The 22115-nt window shown below is 43.7% G+C and overlaps 1 protein-coding gene across 1 annotated transcript in view; it reads left to right on the top strand.

Moving 5' to 3' along the window:
• The window catches only part of LOC143430274 (pikachurin), a 154360-nt gene that overhangs the window by 111053 nt on the left and 21192 nt on the right, over positions 1-22115 (top strand). Inside the window, exons 6-7 of the mRNA XM_076906376.1 lie at positions 1419-1620; positions 7812-7956. Of these exons, the coding sequence (XP_076762491.1) occupies positions 1419-1620; positions 7812-7956 (347 nt within the window). The remainder of the gene's footprint in view (positions 1-1418; positions 1621-7811; positions 7957-22115) is intronic.

Below are 22115 nucleotides of genomic sequence, written 5' to 3' on the forward strand. Positions count from 1 at the left end.
CCGGAAGAAGTCGAGAACCGCGGTTTCTTCGTGGCCACAATGCGCGATACAGTTTGTCGAATAACGCTTTGTTATGCCGGCGGGCCGGAAGATCAAGAGGCGTTATTCCATTTCCTGGTCCCGCAGGCGCGAGTTTTTCCATTCCCGGTGTCGGGCTGATTTATAGCCGCCCTTATGTTCGCGTGTACGAATGTTGCCCTACGCTTCGCCGTGTACCGCGCCACGTTCCCTTGACTGATAGTCGGTACCGCGCTCGACCAGGGTGAAGAACGTTCCTTAAGCCTCGCACGTACCTGGAATTCTCGATTCCCAGCTTTCTGTCTATCCCCGTCTTGGCCAGCCCCTGCTCGAAACCATATTTCTTCGTTCCACTCCCGGATACCTCGATGGAGAGAAAGGGGTGAAGACGAAGCCGCCGCTTTGGCAGTCCCGGGTTTATCGATATATGGCGCAATTAATTAGATCGGAATAAATGGACGGCGAAAGATGGGCTGTTGCCTGAGAAGCGATCCTTTACCTTCGTTTCGTGTTCCGCTCTTCTCAGAGAAATCGTATATTCTCCTTGAAATTTCTATTTTTGTTTAAAAAGAATCAGTAATTTAGATGATAGTCTGGAAACTGATCGTCCATCGTATCGAAGATTGAGGTTCGATCGAATCTAATCGTGAGAGTGAATCGATGTAAGAAGCGTTTAAGTGAAATACGAATGTAAATGGCCAGACGGAGGGTTCGAGCGTATTCATGCTTACGCATTCGCTGTACGACACTTCTCTCGCGCGATATTCGCGCGAAGCATAGAGTAATTTAAGAGATTCCATTACGTCGTAATGAAAACGAGAGATTATTAAACGAATACCCGGTGTATCACGGTGGTAACACAATAGCTAAATGACAAGCGAAACCATTAGATTCCCCGGGCCAGGGTGTAATTGGATGCAACAGTGTGCAGCGGAGAATTACGTTATAAATACCCGTGCACGTAGGATTAATCCGACCGTTCTCTCGTTCAAGTCAAAGTCCGTTATCCTTAGCCGATCTGAACGCCGGGGATGGAATCCCAGGGGCAACAACGCGACGCCCGGGACAATAACACTAAATTACGGCAAAACAAGAATGGTAAATTACACGCGAACGGCCTTAGATTGCTCAGAAGCTAGAGAGCAAACTCCCGCGCGGACGGCACTTACAAGCGTCGGCTGAATCGTCGCTGTAAATCGCGGACGGAAGCGTCGACAAGTTGATAAGATCGTGCCATCCCTCGAGGGATGGGAACGTGAATTAATCCGGGACGAATCGCGCAATTTGCGAAGCGCGTTACGCCTGCCAGCGGCGTTAAGTCGCCTCGCGGACCCGACCCGTGGCAATAATAACGAAGAGGTCGCGTACTAACGACGCCAACGCCTTTTTTCCGGTTCCAGAGGCTGAGGTGAGGTCGCCACGTTTCACTGGCTCCGGATGGCTCGCGTTCCCAGCCTTGAAGGCCGCGTACAAGCACGTCCAATTAGAATTGGAATTCCGACCAGAGGCCTGGGACGGGATACTGCTGCTGGCTGGCGAGAGGGACGATCTTCAGGGTGACTTCATGGCTTTGATTCTCCACCACGGCTTCATCGAGTTCAGGTAACGATATTAGTTTGTTAATCGCGTCGCTCGCTGGGCTGCGGTCAATGTAAATAGCCTTGGCAGAGGACGACGGACCGGGGATTGGTCAGGGCTGGTTTCGCGTGCGATCGAGTTTCCAACGAAAAAAGGATGGAAGGGTTAAGAGAGCGATCGAGGTTGCACGGTTTATCGGGAATCGATCGGTGGTTCCGGTTGTTCCTTTCATTTCCTAAACGGAGCCTCGTATCTGCTGCTCCTCTCGTATTTATCGTGCGGAAGAATCGCGGGCGTACGAGTTTTTGCGGTCAGAGTTCGACGAAATTGAGATTCATTGATTTTTAAAGAGGAAATTGTTAATCTTAAGTTTTGATTTTCAAATCGAGTTAAACGGAGGCGTACTTTTTGGTAGCATTCAAATTTCATATCAGAGAAATCTAGTGGACAATTCATGCGTTTCACTTCCTTTTTTTTAAGAATCTTAGGAAATTTAATAATCGATCATTGCTGTTAGTACTATCGATAATGCTGATAAATGTTAACATTCGCGTACCAAACGCTCGTTTTCGACGCGTAAGAAGAATCGTTCGAGAATCGAATTTCGTGGCTCGGAAACATCACGACGGGGCTCGATCGATCCGAACGACATAACGAATCGAGTGTTTGCCGCAAACTATGTGCACTGCCGTCGCTGACATGCATCATCGTGTTATGTTAACTTTCCCGCAACTTCCGCCAATATAACCGAAGTTTCCACGGAAACCTTATTGCTCTATTAACGACAGGACATCAAAGGAATCGCGCGAAACCGCGATTTGCTTCAATTTGCCGCGAGACGCGTCGGACTGGCAAACGCGTGATCGATAAACTTGGAGGAAGCCTCGAAGACGCGCATCATTCCGCTGCGCGGATTAATTCCCATCGATGTGGCCGCCATAAATCTCTATTATCCTATTTAAATCAGTAACAAACAGAGTGCGTTCTCTAAAATCGAATTATTTCAACGTCAGCAGAAATCCTCGAGTCGCGCAGAATCCTACGATCAATGAAACGATATTTCATTCCTTATACGTTATAAACAATTTGAGACGAGTCTGACGTCTTGATACAACATCGACAAATGAATTTCAGACCGTGTCGCGTAAGAAAGTAGCCTGAAGGCTCCGTGGAAGTATCGCGTTGACGAACTTCGCCAGCGCTGGATTTTCCTAACTGGCGAGGGTGGAAGTTTTCTAAAAGAACTTTCGCACAGCACACTCTGACCTCCGTTGACGAAGTTCAGCCGGAGTTTTGACGCGGCCATTAATTAAGCATTCCAGGGCGGGGGCCAATTTTTCGTTTACAACTTAATAACCCGTGACTGCCGGCCGTGCTGGGGCCGATTTATGAATCCGGAAGTTCCGCTGCCGTAGGAAATTCCGGTGCATCGCTTCGACACGAGGAACGCGTTCCTCGTCCGTGTTGTCGTTTACTTTACGAGAACGAAATTTTCATTAGCACCGGTTTACAGATCGCCTCGCAAACTCCGTCGCGAGGGTCTGTGTACGTGTTTGATTTTCATTTAAATTTGCCGCGATCGAAAATATCGCTACGGAGGGTGGAGGCGTCTTCCATCGACGTTCCAGTTTTTTTTAGAAGCTGGAAAATCTTTTATTTATTAATTTAAAGTTCTGAGAAACTAGAATTTTCATAGAATTCGTCTGATACTTTTACTGACGATTATTCTCAGCCAATTATAGCAATAGCGTTCAAATAGATTAACAGAATGACTTAATAAGATCGTAACACAGTCGCTATAGTTTATCCGGTTATTGGGGTAATTGTCCATTGTTCCGCGATCATTTCCATAACTCATTAATTCCCAGAAATGTATCGTTACATTAAACACGCATCAGTGTAAAGTAATCGCTTATTAACCAGCCAGAAGAATGAACGCAGCTAGATTAAGCTTGCTCGCGAATAAATCGCTACAATCTTCAAACGATCTCTACTCAAAATTCAACTATACTCATTAGTCGACTCACATAACACGTCTCATCTCTAAAAGCAAAACGATCATCTCTATTCAATATTCAACTATACTCATTAGTCAACTCGCATAACATGTCTCATCTCTAAAAATCATTTCCAGCAATGAGTACGCGATTAATACTACAGCAACGACACTTTTCTTAACAGCAAAGAATCCCTTAACAGTGGTACGTTACTGTCAGACGAAATTAAATCTCCTCGCTTACCAATCGAGCCTGAAAAGATTAATTCCCTGAAATTATTAACCAGCCAGAAAAATGAACGCAACTAGATTAATCTTGCTCGAATAAATCGCTACGATCTTCAAACAATCTCTACTCAAGATTCAACTATACTCATTAGTCAACTCGCATAACATGTCTCATCTCTAAAAATCATTTCCAGCAATGAGTACGCGATTAATACTACAGCAACGACACTTTTCTTAACAGCAAAGAATCCCTTAACAGTGGTACGTTGCTGTCAGACGAAATTAAATCTCCTCGCTTACCAATCGAGCCAGAAAGGGACACCCACGTGATCCTATACCCAGCCGTGTAGTTACCGTTCGCTTTCAACGTTGGAACAGAATCTCGCTGTCCGAGTTTTCCGGCTTAGCTATCCAATCTAAGTGGTCCTTGCTCCCCTTCGTCCCAGCGAACGTAGCCGTCCTCGCGCTGGCCGTGCTTTCGACCACGGGGGTGGTCGAACCAGCAGACGAGGGGGCGAGAAAGAGCGCGGTCGTTTCTCGCGTCGAGAGCTCAAAGAATCACTTCCACGTACACGGATGTCCGCGTTACCGTTACAGGCCACGGACGAGGGACGAAACGGAAGTAATATCGCGCAGCTCGAGGATCGGACGAAAATAGAAATTGGGCCTTGGATGGCGTCCAAAAGATTCTATTAAAGGAATCGTGTGGACCCAGTGTGGCCTCTCTCTCTCTCTCTCTCTCTCTCTCTCTCTCAGTTTAGGATCGTGTGCTAGTGCAAACAAGGCGAACGAGGTATTTAACTCTTGGCCTTGTTGAAGCGTAGGTAGAATGTTTGCATAGCACTTTGCATCGATCCGTTGTTTCGTTCGCGTGCGAGGCTGCGATACTCTTTAGTCGAAATTCGGGGTGCGCTTGGCGGAGAAAATGGCATCTCGAATTGAACAAAATGCGAGCGATATTAATAAACTGTATTTCTAGCCATTTCCATTTCTTCAGACAAATCTGTGCGATGATACGAAGTTAAATGTAAATTGATTAATTCCTATTGCGCAATCGTCGCGATGAATCGCGACGCGGGGTGGTTAAAGCAGAAATACGTGATGTTTCGTCGATGACACACGAGCATCGCGAAAATGTCAAGTGCATCTTGCCCGTGGAGGTTTTCGCGTCGCGAGAAAGCATTCGCTCGAACAAGGTCACGACCACGATCCTCCATCCCCTCGAGGCCAGTCCTTAATTATTTCGCAGCCGCTGAAAAAAAACCTGCGCCACGAGCCTCGCTGAACGACTTTTCGTCGAGCAAAAAAAATCACCCCGTTCGCGCGACCGTTCCGCTTTATCTTCGGACCATAAGAGGCATTAGACTCCCGCGGATATATCTCGCAACAATGGCCGGAATTGAATTTCCGTTCCTCCCGTTCCGGTCTCGAGTGCGCTCTAGTCGGCTAATCGGCTTTTCTCGCGATCGTCTCGAATGCAGGACGCACATTCGTGCCCGCGTTACGGTTTAAACCGTTTCTAGACCTACCAGAGGGACCCGTGGAAATAATAGAGACGACTGGCTGTTACTGGCGTTCCTTTTCTCCTCTTTTCTCGCGCATTTTATATCGCCGCGAAGATGGAGGAAATTTCAGATGAAACGCAGGACGTACATTCTCGCTCGGTTACTCGAACCGTGCGCTTTACATAGCGAATAATGATTTGCAAATACAATGAATTGCACACGCGATCGTGAAACTAGATATTCCGCTTACTGTTCCATTCTATATCGTTCGTGCGATTCCTTCGATGCACGCGTGTACGCGGTTGTGCAAAGAATATTTCGCAACGCAGACGATTATTGCAACAAGTATCTATCGCGATAGTCGAAGTAGAGTTTACTGATTACTAAGAGCAGAAGGTGAAGCGCATGGCTAACTGTTGCATCGTGAAACGTATAATTGGACAGAGCACGTACCACGTAAGGAATCGTCGCCCTCGTAAAACAAGGAACAACATAATTGTCAAACTGGAATTACAATTGGCCGGATGCGTCTTAAAACTTGCGAGCAGCACACGCGTATCCTGCACGAGCGACATGTCATTAGTCACGTGTACACATCGACCGCGTGGGGTTTACGCTGCACTCGGCGTAACTCGTTAAAATTTCTCATTACCGTGTTGTTTACCCTCCGACAGTGATAATTACCGCAACTTAGAATCCGACCCTTAACGCTGCAACTAAGCGTGCTCCCTGCCATCCTGAGTCCCTTTAAAATAAGCTCACGTGCACGTACCAATGAACTTTTGCTACCCTCTTTTCAATTACAATGGCACTCCTTTGCACGCGTTGCCCCGTTTCGACCTCGAATTGAAGAGCAATTCGAGAGGGACGACCGCGGTCCCGTTGCTCTAGAATTTAATTATGCTAAACCATGTATTTCACTTGAAGCGTTACAAAATTCGATGCCATCCACTCAGAACAATCTAATCGCTTCGATAACGTTATTCTCCGGTTGGAATTAATTTCCGCGCGATAGAATCGCCCTCGATTTCTGTTCGTGCTACTACAGATCCCTCGAGAGTGTGAAATCGTACGCAATTCGAGGCATCAGGAATCGTTTTCGACGATGTTGGGATCGTTTGCGTGGTTGGTAGCAATCGATCTCTATCTCAACAGCATCTACGTTATTATTGTGTCCAGAAAAGTGAAAGGATCAGACGAGGTAATGGCGCACAGCATCCTGTCGTCGTTGCACCACGAACGAGTAACAGCAGCGAATCTCAACGAATTTCATTCTCTCCTTCGTCCACAGAACTCTCGCGCGATATTAAGCGATTTCGAACGCGATTGCCACTAGTTAATCTCATATAGCGGAATAGTTAACGCGTCTAATGCTTTTTCATTTCCCTGAAGCGTGCTCTCGCTGCGTTATCCGCGGAAGCCAACGGGTGAAAAACGGGTGAGCGTTCAAGCAGCCATCTGGCTGGATCGAGACCGAAATTTAATTGTTTTGTTCGCGAAACGGTGGAATTAGAATTGCATATTAACGCAGAAACCGCTGACGATTTGCTTGAATCTATTTCTGCCAAGCTGGGGAGCATGATTTATTCATGAGTGAAATGCGCCAATCGGGAAAAACGCGTGTAGATATTTATATCGTTCAGCGAGAGAAAAGTAATCGCGCGAAACCCAATCCTCTGCGATCTTTATCTACGTTGGTGATAGGATGGATTATATTTTTCGTTCGAAAATAAACGGAGAAAAACTAATTCTAAGGGTACCTTACTATCGACTCGACGTTAAACTCGTCTCGTCTTAATTTAATTCTTAATTACTCCATATGCTGGGACAGAAATGCAAGAGCGTTCAGCTTAACGGCAAACATATATCAGATACGTATGCCACGGCGGCCATTATTCCGGAAATAGGTTCCTCCAAGGGGCTGCCACGCGAACGACTACCGCCCCAATGAATCTTTACAGATCGGCATTTAAGATACTCGACCGACTTCAATACGTTATCCTCGTTCGTGGGAAACCGCATTTCCTGGCGTTATATTAATGGATGGCTAGGTGCACAATGCGAAAAAAAAGGAAACGAGACTGCAGGAACAGGGGAAATTGAAATCCACGGTTTACTACATCGCGTTCATTTCACTTCTTATTGCTTTTCATTTCGATTTCCTGTATTACGCGGCTATTGTGCCGGTTGATATATCGAATTTTTTATCAATTAATAATAATAAGTACTTAATTATACTTTCTTTTCATTAATTAGTTACAATAGATAAAACAAAGTTCACTGATTCTTCCGATTAACAATTCTTTATCAATAGCAACCTTTTTATTTCCTTAGCTTGCTTTCTTTTCAGAAATGAACCTGATCTTCGATTAGAGAGATGTTAAAAAATAATTTCTTCGATAACTATAAGGCTAATTATTTTCTCCTACCGAAATTCTAAGTTCTGATCGTAAAAGAGACGAAAGTGAACGTTCGTTTGTTTAAAGATTCGATTGCGGAAGCGGCGTTGGCACCGTCAGAAGCACCCAAACGGTCAGGCTGAACGAGTGGAACACCCTGACCGTCTACAGGCACCGATGGGACGCCTGGGTTCAGCTGAACCAGGAAAAACACGTGGAGGGAAGATCGAAGGTAAGAACCAATTCGTTTTCACGTGTAACCGAGGCTTACACGGAAGCTAAGAGGAGACGATCGATTACCGATAGGGACCATCCGACAGATTTGTCGGCGTCCCGCGCAAATACTTAATCGCGCGCAACGACGTTCGAATTAGAATTATCAGGATTTACGGGGATTAGAATTGAAATTGATGGCTGCTGTTTTTCTGCGACGCGCGTTTGACGAATGGATAGCCTGAGTATATGAGCGAGCCTGTTACGTTCGATGGTTCGAGAGGTGGGACAATTGTCAGACCATTTGAAACGGTGCTGAAAGATAGAGAGGAAAAAGGTGCAAGGGTTTTGCACCATTAGATTCGAAGTAATTACCAGCCTTTTTATTGACGCGACCTCGTTTCATCGTTGGCTTAGACTATTTTTCAGACTATTTTCTGGATTACCAACATCATTTGGAACAGTTTACTATTCTGTCTACAATTTCGATGTTTAGAAATCACCAAAAAGTTTTTTAAATAATTATTTGCGTAACTTTATAAATGATGTGTCAGTCATTATAGACATTTATTAAAGCGTAACAATTTTAATTAAATCTAAAGCTACAGGTTTTTGCTAGTCATTATATTTTATATTAAAGAACGTAAGAATTGCATACAATGATATGTTGCTAAAGAAGCCAAAGATCTCTTACGACACTTTAATCGATGTAATTAATTCTTGAGAACACCGCCAGCTTCTGAGAAACAGTAATCTGCGAACATCATCAGCAATACAATGTAAAATGTTCAAATTATGAGAAAGGTTCAGGATATTTTATGTGCATTTCAAATAGCTTATATCTAATGCGTAATCCTTAGCATGATATCGTTTTGGAGAGACTTGTCTCGAAAACGATACCAAGTACCCAGGTCCACCAACGAGGAGGTGACTACGCAGGGACCCATCCCTATTTCCCTAATCCCATCCACCCTCCATTACATCTGTGCGTTCTCGGTACAGAAGGTACCGAGGACTGACTCTACTTATCAATTTAAAACCGGAATCCATAATACATTCCCCAAAATCTAACATAGACTTTAGAGATTGCAGTATGGACTTTACGAAAGGGATGACGAGGAATGTCATTATCTTACCAGAAGTGAAATTCTTTAAGTGACTCTACTGACACTTTACATTAATTAAAGTCTTTTGCAAAAGGGAATACGATACGATATTCTACATTCTAATACTCTACTATATCTGGATAAAAATGGAAACAAAGTTAAGTTAAACTAAAGTTAAGAAGAGAAACTAAACTGAAGCAAAACTAGAGAAAATTCGCGACGCGATTAAAACGAACAAGTACCAATAAACCTGCGTTACATTTCCGCGAGAGCATTCTAACCCGATGGTTCAGCACTAGCCACTAGGCGAACCATACCCGACGCGAATCGCGAACAAGTTATGTCACGTCTTACGTCCAAACAGCTGATACCACGCTCTCCCCAATGGTGAATGCGGGTACCATCAAGAATTCAGCGAGACTTAGCAGTAGGACGCATTGCCCAACGACAAGAACGAACTTCGTAGACCGCCCCAAGTCGTCTTACAGCAGGTCCGAAGACCCCAGCGACACGGGGTAGGAGCTACTCGGAACGAACCTGCGTGAGCGCGTCCAATGTACTAAGCCTATACCCAAGTCGAGTACCCAACGGGCGTACCAATCGACAAGGGCTGCGAAATCTCAATGGGCTCCGAAAACCACATCAGTTTGATTGAGTATCGACTATTTCGTTGCGTGACTGTAGAAGACGAAATCTCGAGCGAATAGAAAAGAAAAGAAAAGAAAAGAAAAGCTACGTGAAGCGATTTCACGCAGTAGAAACTTAGAATGCTCAAGGGAGTATGTAACGCATGTTTATAGGTACTGACTACACGCGATTATAAAAGTGGCTATTTCTCACTTCGGATAAGAAAATGGATTCCTTTACAATTTTGTTACAATTGAGTTACAATTAAATTACTTAAATCTAAGTGCTTATAACTAAGAACGCAAGTGTCCCACGGCGATCCAACGGTGATCCAGCTGTGGTCCAGCGACGAATGTGGAAATTGAAATGAAAAAGAAACGAAATAGATTTCTAAGCATCGAATGACGAGAACAACCTAAATTTTATGATTCTCCTAATAGCTTTTCTTAATTAGAATTTGAGCCAATAGATTCACGTGAAAAAGTTGGAAAGAATCTTAGAAAAGATTTCTCATTTCAAACAAAATCGATGAATATAAAATCATTGAGGAAATTCCAATCATCAAACACCACAGAGAGATAGAAATTACTACAGATTACGAAGGATTGTTTTAAACATCCCTAATTCCGACCAACAGTGTTTATAGAAAGATAATGAGAATAATACTGTATGAACTATTTAACGTCGACCATAATTATGCTCAATTGGGATAAATTAGGGAAATCAGGATAGAAGGGATTCACTTATAAAAATACAAAGTTATTATATGTATTTGTAGTACAGATATCTTCATTAAAATTAACTTAAACTATTTGCAATCCAATTTAAAGCTTCAAAGTCCTGAAAAGGACTTGAGAGATTTAAATTGTACTGCAAAAGACTCGATACTAAAAGTACCAGTGATTCAATTATTCTAATCTACTACAAAGTTAATGAAATAATAATTGAATAATGAGATAAATAAATGAATTAGTGAAAGTAAATCTATGAAATCTTTATGCAAGACAGAAGTTATAATCCATAATCTTTTAACTCTATTCTGGTACTAGTACTTTTAGTATTGAGTTTACAACTATACTTATGTCTACGTGCGTAGTCCTTAGCTTGATACCGTTTTCGAGAGACCGGTCTCTCGAAGACGTTACCAAGGGCCCAGGTCCACCCCGTGGAGGTGACTACGCAGGGACCCATCCCTATTTCCCTAATCCCATCCACCCTCCATTACCTCTGTGCGTTCTCGGTACAGAAGGTACCGAGGACTGACTCTACTTGTCAATTTAAAGCCGGAATCCATAATACAATCTTTAAAATCTAACATAGATTTTAGAGATTGCAGTATGGACTTAACGAAAGGGATGACACGAAATGCCATTCTCATACCCAAAGTGAAATTTCTAAGATGACTCTACTCACACTTTAGAAAAATTAAAGTGTTCTACGGTACGATATTTAAGGCGATGACACTTAGTAAAAATGAAAACAAAATTAAGTGAAATTGAAGTTAAGAAAAGAAACTAATTTCAACTAAGAATTGAGATAAAATTCGCGACGCGATCAAAACGAACAAGTATCGATAAACCTGCGTTAGATTCTCGCGAGAGCATTCTACCCCGATGGTTCAGCACTAGCCACTAGGTGAACCGTACCCGATGCGAATCGCGAACAAGTTTATGCCACGTCTTACGTCGAAACAATTGATACCACGCTCTCCCCAATGGTGAATGCGGGTACCATCAAGAATTCAGCGAGACTTAGCAGTAGGACGCATTGCCCAACGACAAGAACGAACTCCGTAGACCGCCCCAAGTCGTCTTACAGCAGGTCAGAAGACCCCAGCGACACGGGGTAGGAGCTACTCGGAACGAACCCGCGTGAGCGCGTCCAATGTACTAAGCCTATACCCAAGTCGAGTACCCAACGGGCGTACCAATCGACAAGGGCTGCGAAATCTCAATGGGCACCGAAAACCACATCAGTTTGATTGAGTATCGACTATTTCGCTGCATGGAAATGGAAGTCTAAATCTCGAACGAATAAAAAAGAAAAGAAAAGAAAAATACGTGAAGCGATTTCACGTAACAGAAACTTAGAATACTCAAGGGAGAATGTAACGCATATTTATCGGTACTGACTACACGCGATTATAGAAGTGGCTATTTCTCACTTCGGATAAGAAAATGGATTTCTTTACAATTTTAATACAATTGAGTTACAATTAAATTACTTAAATCTAAGTGCTTATATCTAAAGACGCACGCATCCCACGGCGATCCAACGGTGATCCAGCTGTGATCCAGCGACTAATGTAGAAATTGAAATGAAGAAGGAACGAAATGGATTTCGAACCATCGAGGAGAACAACTTCTGCGAAAGTACGATCAATTTTAAGATTCTCAAAAAATAAAGAGAATATAAAGCAAATATAAAGAGAATAATGATACCGCTTTACGATCACAGAATATAAAATCGTTGATTAACCCCACAATGTTTTCAAGCGAGTTGTTACCCATGTAGAAACTTAGAAATGAAGAAATTAAAATAGAGCAGAAATTAAGTGGAATTCCAGTCATCAAACCCTCCATCGAGAATAAACATTAGAGAGAGATAGAAATGACTACAGATTATGCAGAATTGTTTTAAACCTCTCTAATTCCGACCAACGGTGTTTATAAAAAAATAATGCGAACAATACCCAAGAAAATGATTAGCGTCGACCACAATTATGCTCGATTGAGATAAATTAAGGAAGTCAGGATAGAAAGGATTCAGGTTACACAGTTATAAAATTATATTATATAAATGTACAGATATGTTCACTAAAATTAACTTAAACTATTTGCAATCCAACTTAAACTTTCAAAGTCCTGAAAAGGACTTGAGAGATTTAAATTGTACTGCAAAATACTCGATAGTAGAAGTACCAGTGATTAAATTATTCTAATCCACCACAAAGTTAATGAAATAATAGTTGGATAATAACATAAATAAATGAAATAATGAAAGTAAGTCTATGAAATATTTATAGAAGACAGAAGTTGTAAATCGTAATCTTTTAACTGATTCTGATACTTTTAGTATCGAGTTTACAACTATACTTAAATCTACGCACGTAGTCCTTAGCTTGATATCGTTTCCGAGAGACCGGTCTCTCGAAAACGTTACCAAGGGCCCAGGCCCACCCCGTGGAGGTGACTACGCAGGGACCCAATAATGCATTTCTAATTGCTTTATATTTTAGCACTAAATCGATTTTGTAAAATTGAGCAGATCATTTAAAAGTGAAACCACGGTAAAAGTTAAATGTATAGAGAGAGTAAAAATATTTTCGGTTTCTCCGAATCCAAAAATATTGGCCACACGATGGCCTTGCACGTCATCCACATCGTAAAACTATCACTACTCCCACCACCGTATAGTTAAATCTTTAATTTGTACACTTACCAATTGTCCACTGCCATCCATCGTCGTCCACCACCGTCCACAATCGTCCACAATCGTTCACAATCGTCCACAATCGTCCACTATCGTCCACTATCGTCCACTATCGTCCACAATGGTCCACAATCATCCACAATCGTCCACAATCGTCCACAATCGTCCACAATCGTCCACAATCGTCCACAATGGTCCACAATCGTCCACAATGGTCCACTATCGTCCACAATGGTCCACTATCGTCCACAATGGTCCACAATCGTCCACAATGGTCCACTATCGTCCACAATGGTCCACTATCGTGCACAATGGTCCACTATCGTCCACAATCGTCCACAATCGTCCACAATCGTCCACCACCGTCCACAATCGTCCACCACCGTCCACCACCGTCCACCACCGTCCACCACCGTCCACCACCGTCCACCACCGTCCACCACCGTCCACCACCGTCCACTATCGTCCACAATCGGCCATCAGTGTCCACTACCCTTGGCTACTCCACCATCGTCCACAATCGTCCACTACCATCCACAATCATCCACCAGTGTCCACTGCCCCTGACTCCTCCACAACTAGCCACCAGCAGTGGCCATCCACATCCTGACCCTGACCTTCTCGCCTCGGCGTCCAAACGGCCAAAAGACCCATAACAGGCTCGCACTGCTTTTATACACCCATCCCCACTGTCATCCCCATCCCCTTCTCTCCCACTCTCCCACTTTTCTGAAAGTCACGATTTGACAAAATCAGTTCTCATACTATATATTTCAGTCTAGTCATTATTTCATTGCTATCACAGAAAAACTATATTTATTGCAATCGCTAGACTATTATCCTTAATTTTTTAATAATTATTATTCTGTATTAAATGGACAAGATCGTAAATGAAAACGGAATGGTACAGCATTGGGTGAGATATTAGTATCACCCGTCGTTGACAATTAAATCGGTGCCAGTATCAAAGTCTCGACAGAAGGGAAGCAAAATTAAGAGGAAGAAAGGGTACTCTTTTATCTCCACTTTTGTTATACCTGGCGAAGCTCGCGATCGATCATAAACCAGACTCCCATGACGAATCCTCGTCGACAGAAGTACTCGAGTTGCGCAGGGATTGTTGCACGTTGACGTTCGTACATAAATCCGTTTCCCACGACGTAATTTTCCGCCAGTTAAAAGGCGGCCGCTCCCTTAGACATTTCCCTTTAAAATTCCAGGCCAGCTGACGTCTTTGGTGGAGAGACGAGGAAATCTTTTCACGAGTCGACGTGTATTCTTGCCTCGGTGCACGTCGACGTCATCGTTATTCATCTGCATGCAATTCCATCCACGATACGGCTTCCACGGAGAAAACGTTATTTTCCGGTGAAATCGTCCGTTTAACGACGACCACGCGGCTCGCGATTATTGCTCGAGTTAGATTCGAAATCCACTCTGTCGCGTTAATTGTCGTTTCGCTTTCAGGAGCAAATGTGTCCGCAATTTTATTTATCTCTCCCTACTTATTCTTACCTTCGTCTCTCCCTTCGTTTTTCATTCGATCGCGCGGTCATTAAGGATAGAAAAATCGCAAGCATTCCGCGCAAGCGAAAGCGCGAAGATCAAATTGGCAATTACTTGCCAAGAGAATGATAATTTTTCGTTACACGTTACAATATTTTCTACTCCCTTGGAAACGTTATTTCTTTTTATCTCATTTATTTCCACTTCCAACTCTTTTAATTTAATTGGGAGCCCAGGTCCGCATCTCGAGAGAGTTGTTATTGAATGCTCGAGAAATATGAAAATGGCTAAAGTGCACGGGGACAGTCTCAAAACAAATTTCCCGACTTTAATTACCGTTTCTTTTTCTGCCACTTACTTCACTTCCTCGTATTAACGGTTTTTCGTGCACCCCCCTGCCTCGTCTCGCAGCTCCATTTCTTAATTTATTCGAGAGTCGCCCCGCATTTTGTAAGGATTATTATAACTTGTTCAGATAGTGTAGACATCCGCCCATTTCGATTTGATTAGCGAGCTCGTTCTACATTTCGAAGTGGCGGCCGTTGGTTAATTGAGAAACGTGGAGAGAATATCAATATTGGCGGTTGCAGTGAGAAGTTTTTATCCGAACGAGAGCCGCCTGTTCCTCTCGTCGTATCGCTGGCTGATCGACTGGTAATTAATACTATCACTTATTCAGTGGTTCGTACACGAATCAATTAGTTACCGTTCTATTTCGAGGCCAGTTTGTTATTCATACGAAATTATTATTTCACGAAGCTTGTTGCAAAAATACACCGTTCCCAATTCACAGAAAACACACAATATTACCATGTGAAGAAAAATGATAGAACAATTTCGTTGTTGCCAATTAACTATTTAATTGCTGTCTCGTTCCTCTTGAAATTTCTCTGAACTCAAACGAAATGACTCTGTCGCCTCTCTTCTTTATTTACATCAAACCAACCGCGATAACGTGCGAGTGGTGTCGCCAAAAACATCAGACGGTCACCAAAGGGGGCTCGCGTAAAAGCAAGCGATCGCATCGAGAGGAAAATTGACTCGCCTCGGACATTTTCGCGGATGAAAGCTTCTCGCGATGTCTGATTTGTAAAATACAGGAAGTCAGGAGGGAACGAAGAATGGGCAGACAAGCGAAAGAAACGAAGGAAGAGGGGAACGAGGGAAAGGGTTGGGGCACAAAAGTAACGTCGACCCTTTACGCGTCGCGAGGACTCGCACTGCGCGGAATAAAACCGAGACGGGTAAGTGCCGGCGTGATTAAAACGGGCCAGTGTAGACGAACAATGGACGTCGTCGTGTACGCGCTTGTTAAGGAATGGAAGTGAAAAAAAAAAAGAAATGTCGCTACGACGCGCGAAAAGACATTCACAGGGGCGGCGCGCGATAGATTCGTGTTTGCCTCGAAAGAGGGGCGGACAGGGGGTTGGGATATTACTTTCGTCTGGTTTGAAAGCGACAGCTCGCGAATTACGCGACGAAATGGAGCATGAGAACACGAGTAGCTGCGACTTTCTCCGTTTTTTCTGTCTCGCGCACGAGATTCGCTACCCTCGACTTGTTTGATCGAACGCCAATTAATAGCCGGATTTAACGGCTTGACGATCGACCAAGTTACAAAGAAGACTTTGTACAGCCCCTCGATAGCGTTCCAATTGTTAGTCTGTGCGTAAGTAGATGGAAAATGATTTCTTCTTTCAGCACCGAGGTTTTCGAGTAATCGTTAATAGATAACAGTTCAGTAATCGTTCAGAGAAAATGTCAGACGAGGCTTAGCGTTAATTTCAAAAACTATTATTTTCGTCGAGTTAAACACTGACTTCCCACTTAGCTCGTAATTCTGTTCTTATGCAGAGATGAATTTCCACGTTGAAATGTTGTACTGCTTCGGGAACGATATATATTCGTCTTAGGGCTTGAGCGCTGTATACGAGTTTGATTGCGGTCTAGTATGGTATAGTGTTGCAGTGTAACGTGTAGGGTGTACAATTGAGTTGTAGAAACCAGAGAGAGATACGAGGTAATTAAGGTAGCTGAGGATAGCGAGTGTACAGGCAGCGAAATACTTGAACAGAGGAGCATCTGGGAATCAGTGCTTCAAACTTCTAACGATCACGTCGTACGAAAAATCAAGAACGCATTATCAGGAATAACACGAAAAAAGAACTTCCCCGCTACACGTTTCTATAATTCAACCCTTTCCCCGTCTTAGTTGGCAACTTTCTTTCCGACGTCGTCGTATCTTCCATTAAATCGCATTATTGTAATTAACGAGGAATTTTCGTAAGTACTAATTCGAAGAAATCTGGTTCGCGTGTTCAAGTAGAAAGAAAATAAACAGAATACAAAGTAGAACTCACCAGCTCGACGTGTAATTACGAAGGATTAAAAACGAAATTTCGTTCTTTAATCACGAAACCAGTCTACCCCTAATAACTGTGATTTCTCTCCAGGTCCGTTGTACGCCGTAGTACTGCGAAATGATCACCGTACACGCTAGAAAATGACCGTAGATCGCGTATCGCGCCATGTAATACGTTCACGTGAAAACTCGATGCATTTTCATCCCCTGTAACGTTTATGGCTCCCAGTCAGACGTATAAAGACAGATGGCCAGTCCTGGAAGCTATGAATAATCGAACCACGCCCATGGAACGAGCCACGCCATTCTGTGTAATCAGTGGAATGGTATCGTTACCTGTAAAACTTGGCCGTAGTTTACCCGATTAAGGAAATCACCGGCTACGACGTCTCGTATCACTGCTCTTTATTCATTTCCTCGTCTACGATACGTCTGCGAGCACCAAGAACTTTTTGCAGCAGATGGATTTGCCACTTTTCTCGTTCCTTCTGGTCTTTTTTTTAACTTCCATACAATGAGATTACAATGGACTTGGAATCAGCTTGGATACAAATTAAATCATTGTTTCTGTGCTGGACGAAAAAAGACCACCATCTGTGATAATAAACCGCTGCACAATGAATTGTCAGAGTTTATTTTCGCAGACCTTAATTCACATGCGGTGGCATAATGAATCTGGGTCGTTGCACGATGTTGTTCGACATCCATCACCCGCGCGTGGTTTTATGAAAATTTTCGTAACGCTCGGCGGAAACAGGGATCTCAGTTAATTAAAACCCCCGGTGCTAATATCGCGCGGTGTATCGCAACGAAAGCGCAATATTTCGATAATTTATTGCAACGCGGACGGTTCCTTCCACGCTGCAAATAGGATAGATTATATTACATTGAACTTCGTAATTGTTATGCAAATAAAATCATTATTACACGCTGACTTAATTAACCATCACATTGTCGCGTGTGATTTAAAAATGGACTGCCGTCGATTTATATTATTTTAGCCAGTGCGCAAAGTTAATAGCGATAGAGTATTGGGCATAAATTCAGCATTGTCCTTTTTGATAAACGTTTAATCGCAATAATTATGAGTCATCGATCAAACGAGTTTCGCGACGTGTTAACGAGGTTCCGTTTAAATAGCACCACGAAACTAGCCGGCATTTCGCTCTCGAATTAAAAGCCTTTATAAGCCGCCCACTTCCCTAAACCTCCCGTCTCCCCTTTCCACTCTTCTTTCTTTCGCCGCCTTGGTCACTCCCCTTTCTTTCCCTCGTTCGAGCTTTCCCTCTTAACCTCTCTCATAAGACTTGCAAATTGTTTCGTAATAAGTTAGTACGCTGCCTTAGCAGAAGCAGAAAGAGGCGCTACTTTCCAGGGTGAAGGGGGAGGGAAGGCGCATTCGAGTGCTCCTTTAAAGACACAGCCAAGTTCGTCCACGGGCAAGTTCCGCGAAACAATCAGAGAATATTGTCGACCGACGTGGAAAGAAATCTTCAACTCAACCGAGAAACCACCGTCCTTCCGGTACGAGAACGGAGTCTCTTATCAGTTGATAATTGTTCTTTACTCTTACGAAAGAACAGCGGAATTCCTTGGAGATATTTTGTATCTCGAGAACCATTTACTGTTACCTCCATTATTGCAAGCGGTTTTGTTTGTTTTAGAAACGATTTATTTATTTATTTCCGCACATGTTACGTATATTACATGATTTTTTCATTCAGCAGTAAGTAGAATAGATCAGGTATACATAGAAGCTGTGACTAGTAGAATAGGTCCGTCTATGATCAGACGTAACCTGCAGAGGAAGTTCGCTTTCATATAAACGTAAAGATTACAGCAATTCTCATTTAAACAGACCCATTTGTTTACATGTTAAGAATAGAGAAACGAAAGATTAAAAGTTCTGCAATTTGGTACATGTCTAAGAATTTCTATGGCGAATCCTGGTCGAAAAAGACGCTGATCAATGACTAGTAGAATAGGTCTGTCTATGATCAGACGCAACCTGCAGAGGAAGTTCGCTTTCATACAAACGTAAAGATTACAGCAATTTTTATTTGAACAGGACAATTTGTTTACATGCTAAGAAGAAAGAGGAATGAAAGACTGAGAGTTCTGCAATCTGGTACGTTTCTAAGAATGTCGATGTCGAATCCTGTCGGTCGAAAAAGACGCTGATCAATGGGCCGTTTCAAGGATCGGTCGCGACTCGAAGACAAACCCTCTGTTTTTCCCGGTGGCGAGTTTAATTGCCTTTAAAATCAGCCGACATCGCCGGCAAATGGGTCCGCGAACCGAGCCCACTTTATCCCGAAGTGCCATTAAGCACTCCGGTGTCCTAACGACAGCGACGTAATTAGAGGAGCCGACCCCCGATCTTCACCCTTTTTTCGTCCCTCCTACCGCATTCTTTTTTCCCGCCTTTCTCTCGCGACCCTCCTTGACGCTTCTTTTTACTCTTCTTCGGGCAGCAGCCGCGACACAGTCGCTCGGAGAGCCAACCTCGTTACCCGGACGTCGACGAATCTCTTTTCCCATTCTTCGCTGCCTGCTTCCAATATTTCATTCGAATCCTCTTTCATCCGTGTATAACAACTTCGCCACATTTTTTTTATCACAAATTGTATACACGTGAACATCGATTCCACCTGCCTCGCATAGGTATTCGTTGGTATTATGGTGTTCGCAAGTAGTACAAGTAAACCATTTGGTGGCTGTTCGATCAGATTAGTCGTTTCTGCAGTAATTTCGCTCTTAAACTTGAGCTGGCTACTAAATCTGAAATAAAACGTGTTAACAGAGTTGTGCAATATTCAGAGTTGTGAGAGAAGATTGAAAGCGCGTGTTCATCCTGACGTGACGGCCACTTTTTGAAACATTCAAATATCCTTGTTTTTAACTGTTGACTGAATAGCACGAGTTTCAACTGCTCGTAACACAAAGCACGTTCCTTGGGCATCTAATTTTCTCGACTTCGCAACGGGTCAGAGAATAACTGGGACTCTTCGCAGCTGCTTTAATTTGTTCCTACTTTTTGCCCCCTGGCTAGACAATGACGACGTGGCTCACGAGAGAAAAAAAGGGTGAAGAACGAAACGAGGTTGAAAAAAGGTATCCGTTAAGCGAGAGGTAGCCACGAAACCGCGGACTAACCGTCTAATACTGCGATAGCAGTTTACTAGTCCGTTCGTCGACGAGCCGGAAAAATATTTCTTCTACTAAGTGTTAAACGTGCATCGCGTTCACTCGTCGACCTGTTACCACATATCTCTTCTATTCCATTTGTCTCGTCGCGTTCGTTATACCGCAACTATCCCGCAATTTGTTTCACTTGCTTTATTTCCTGACAATTTAACAGCGCTGGAAATCTACAGTAGCAGCCAAATAGAAGCAATTACGATCGTCAGACGCGGTCGTGGAACTTGTTTAACACAGTCTGCAAGTTCGCCTCGTATCGGGATAAAAACACGTAATTAACTGTAATCACAATCGAAAATACGAACAGAGGTAGTCCAAGCGCACGCATTTGGTAAGCATGAAATCATCAGGAACCCTTCTCGCGGAAGAACAAATGCATAATGGAACACAGAGTAGCAGTGTTCTTTGCGCGCGACTCCTTCTGTCCCAACGAGAAGAGGCGCGGCTAATCCACGGTCGAGAAGAGAGAAAAGCGACGCTAGGTGACGAGAGGACGGGGAAAAAAGAGCACGAGGCACGGATACAGCCCGCTGTTCCGCGAGGGGCGAGATTCATTAAAAAGTAAGTCCTGGGTGTCCCCGCGTTTTCCGCGCGCCTTCCGTTAAAACCCTGGAAGTCGTCGAAAATTAACCGACCCTCGTGCCAGAGCACGCCAGATTAACCGCGAGCGACGACTGATACGCAACGACAACCCAGGCTGTTTCGTGCAGTCGCGAGGAAAGGGTCCGCGAGCCGGATTGTATCGCGTCGTTTCATGAAGTCGCTTACAAACGACGGATTATCCCCTGCCCTCTGACGACCTCGACCTCCTCGTCTCCCGCGAGGTTTCCACCTCGCGAACACGTTCGCGGTGTCCGCGTGAAAAATGACTGCCGGAACGCGGGGAAGGGAAATAAATTGCGCGCCGTGTCCCCTCTGGAAACTTTCGTTTGGGTCTCTCGGATGACGGGATTCTGGGGTTCAAGGGAAGAGGTGGAAGGTTGGGCTTCAATGGTGATTTCAGGGTGGATGGGGCGGTCGTGTTTGCGCGTTGGATGCCTGCGTGGTGGGAATGAAAACTGGGGAGCAAAGTTGGGAACAAGTTGAGACGAAAACATTCATAGAAATATTCTGAGTGTTCATTAGGTGCGTTCCAATCTGAACAAATGAATAGTGTTATGTGTAGTCTTATCTCTGAAAAATTATTGCCTCTGTGGTGGGAATGAACACTGAAGAGGAAAGTTGGGAAGAAGTTGATACGAAAATATTTTCAGCAATTTTCTAAATGTTCGTTAGACGCACTCCAATCTGAACAAATGAATAACATATAAGAATTCGTTGAGATTAAGGAATTCTTGTGTGTAATCTTACCTTCGAGAAATGATTACAACTTCATTGCACGTATGCAATCTCAAATTTGACTGATCTGATATTTGAATTCATGTACCCCGAAAAAGAAGACATTTTAAAATGTGCTTATACAAAGTAGCCCGTAATAAAGTTTACTTTGCGTTCATGGACTTCCACGCAATTTGCGGCCGGATCGAATTTGTCCGGAATTTATCAACTTTCTGGAAAACGAATATCTCGCACCACAATGAACAGTCAGAGTTAATAACAGGATCAAAAGAACGGCGTATTCAGATTTACCGCATGCGTGAGCCTTTTTTACCAGGCAGCTGCCAGCGCAAAGGGGAATCACGCGTTCCGAAAATGAATTTTGCCGCGCGCAGGCGACCGAACCTTCGTCCGCGGCAACATCAAAGGGGACCCGGTTAAATTTGCATTTCTGAAAGAGCGTATACTTTCAGCGCGCCGCGGAATCTCATTTACGCTGATACGACGAGTATTTCTCGCGGCCCGATGTTAATCGTGCCCCGTTTCACTTTCGTTACGCGTCAATAAGGGAGATTCTCGAGCTCTCGTTTCCGTAACGACGCCCAATATAAACCTTGCGAGTACGTC

Source organism: Xylocopa sonorina, chromosome 13 (assembly GCF_050948175.1).
Source record: "Xylocopa sonorina isolate GNS202 chromosome 13, iyXylSono1_principal, whole genome shotgun sequence".
NCBI classification, from domain to species: domain Eukaryota; kingdom Metazoa; phylum Arthropoda; class Insecta; order Hymenoptera; family Apidae; genus Xylocopa; species Xylocopa sonorina.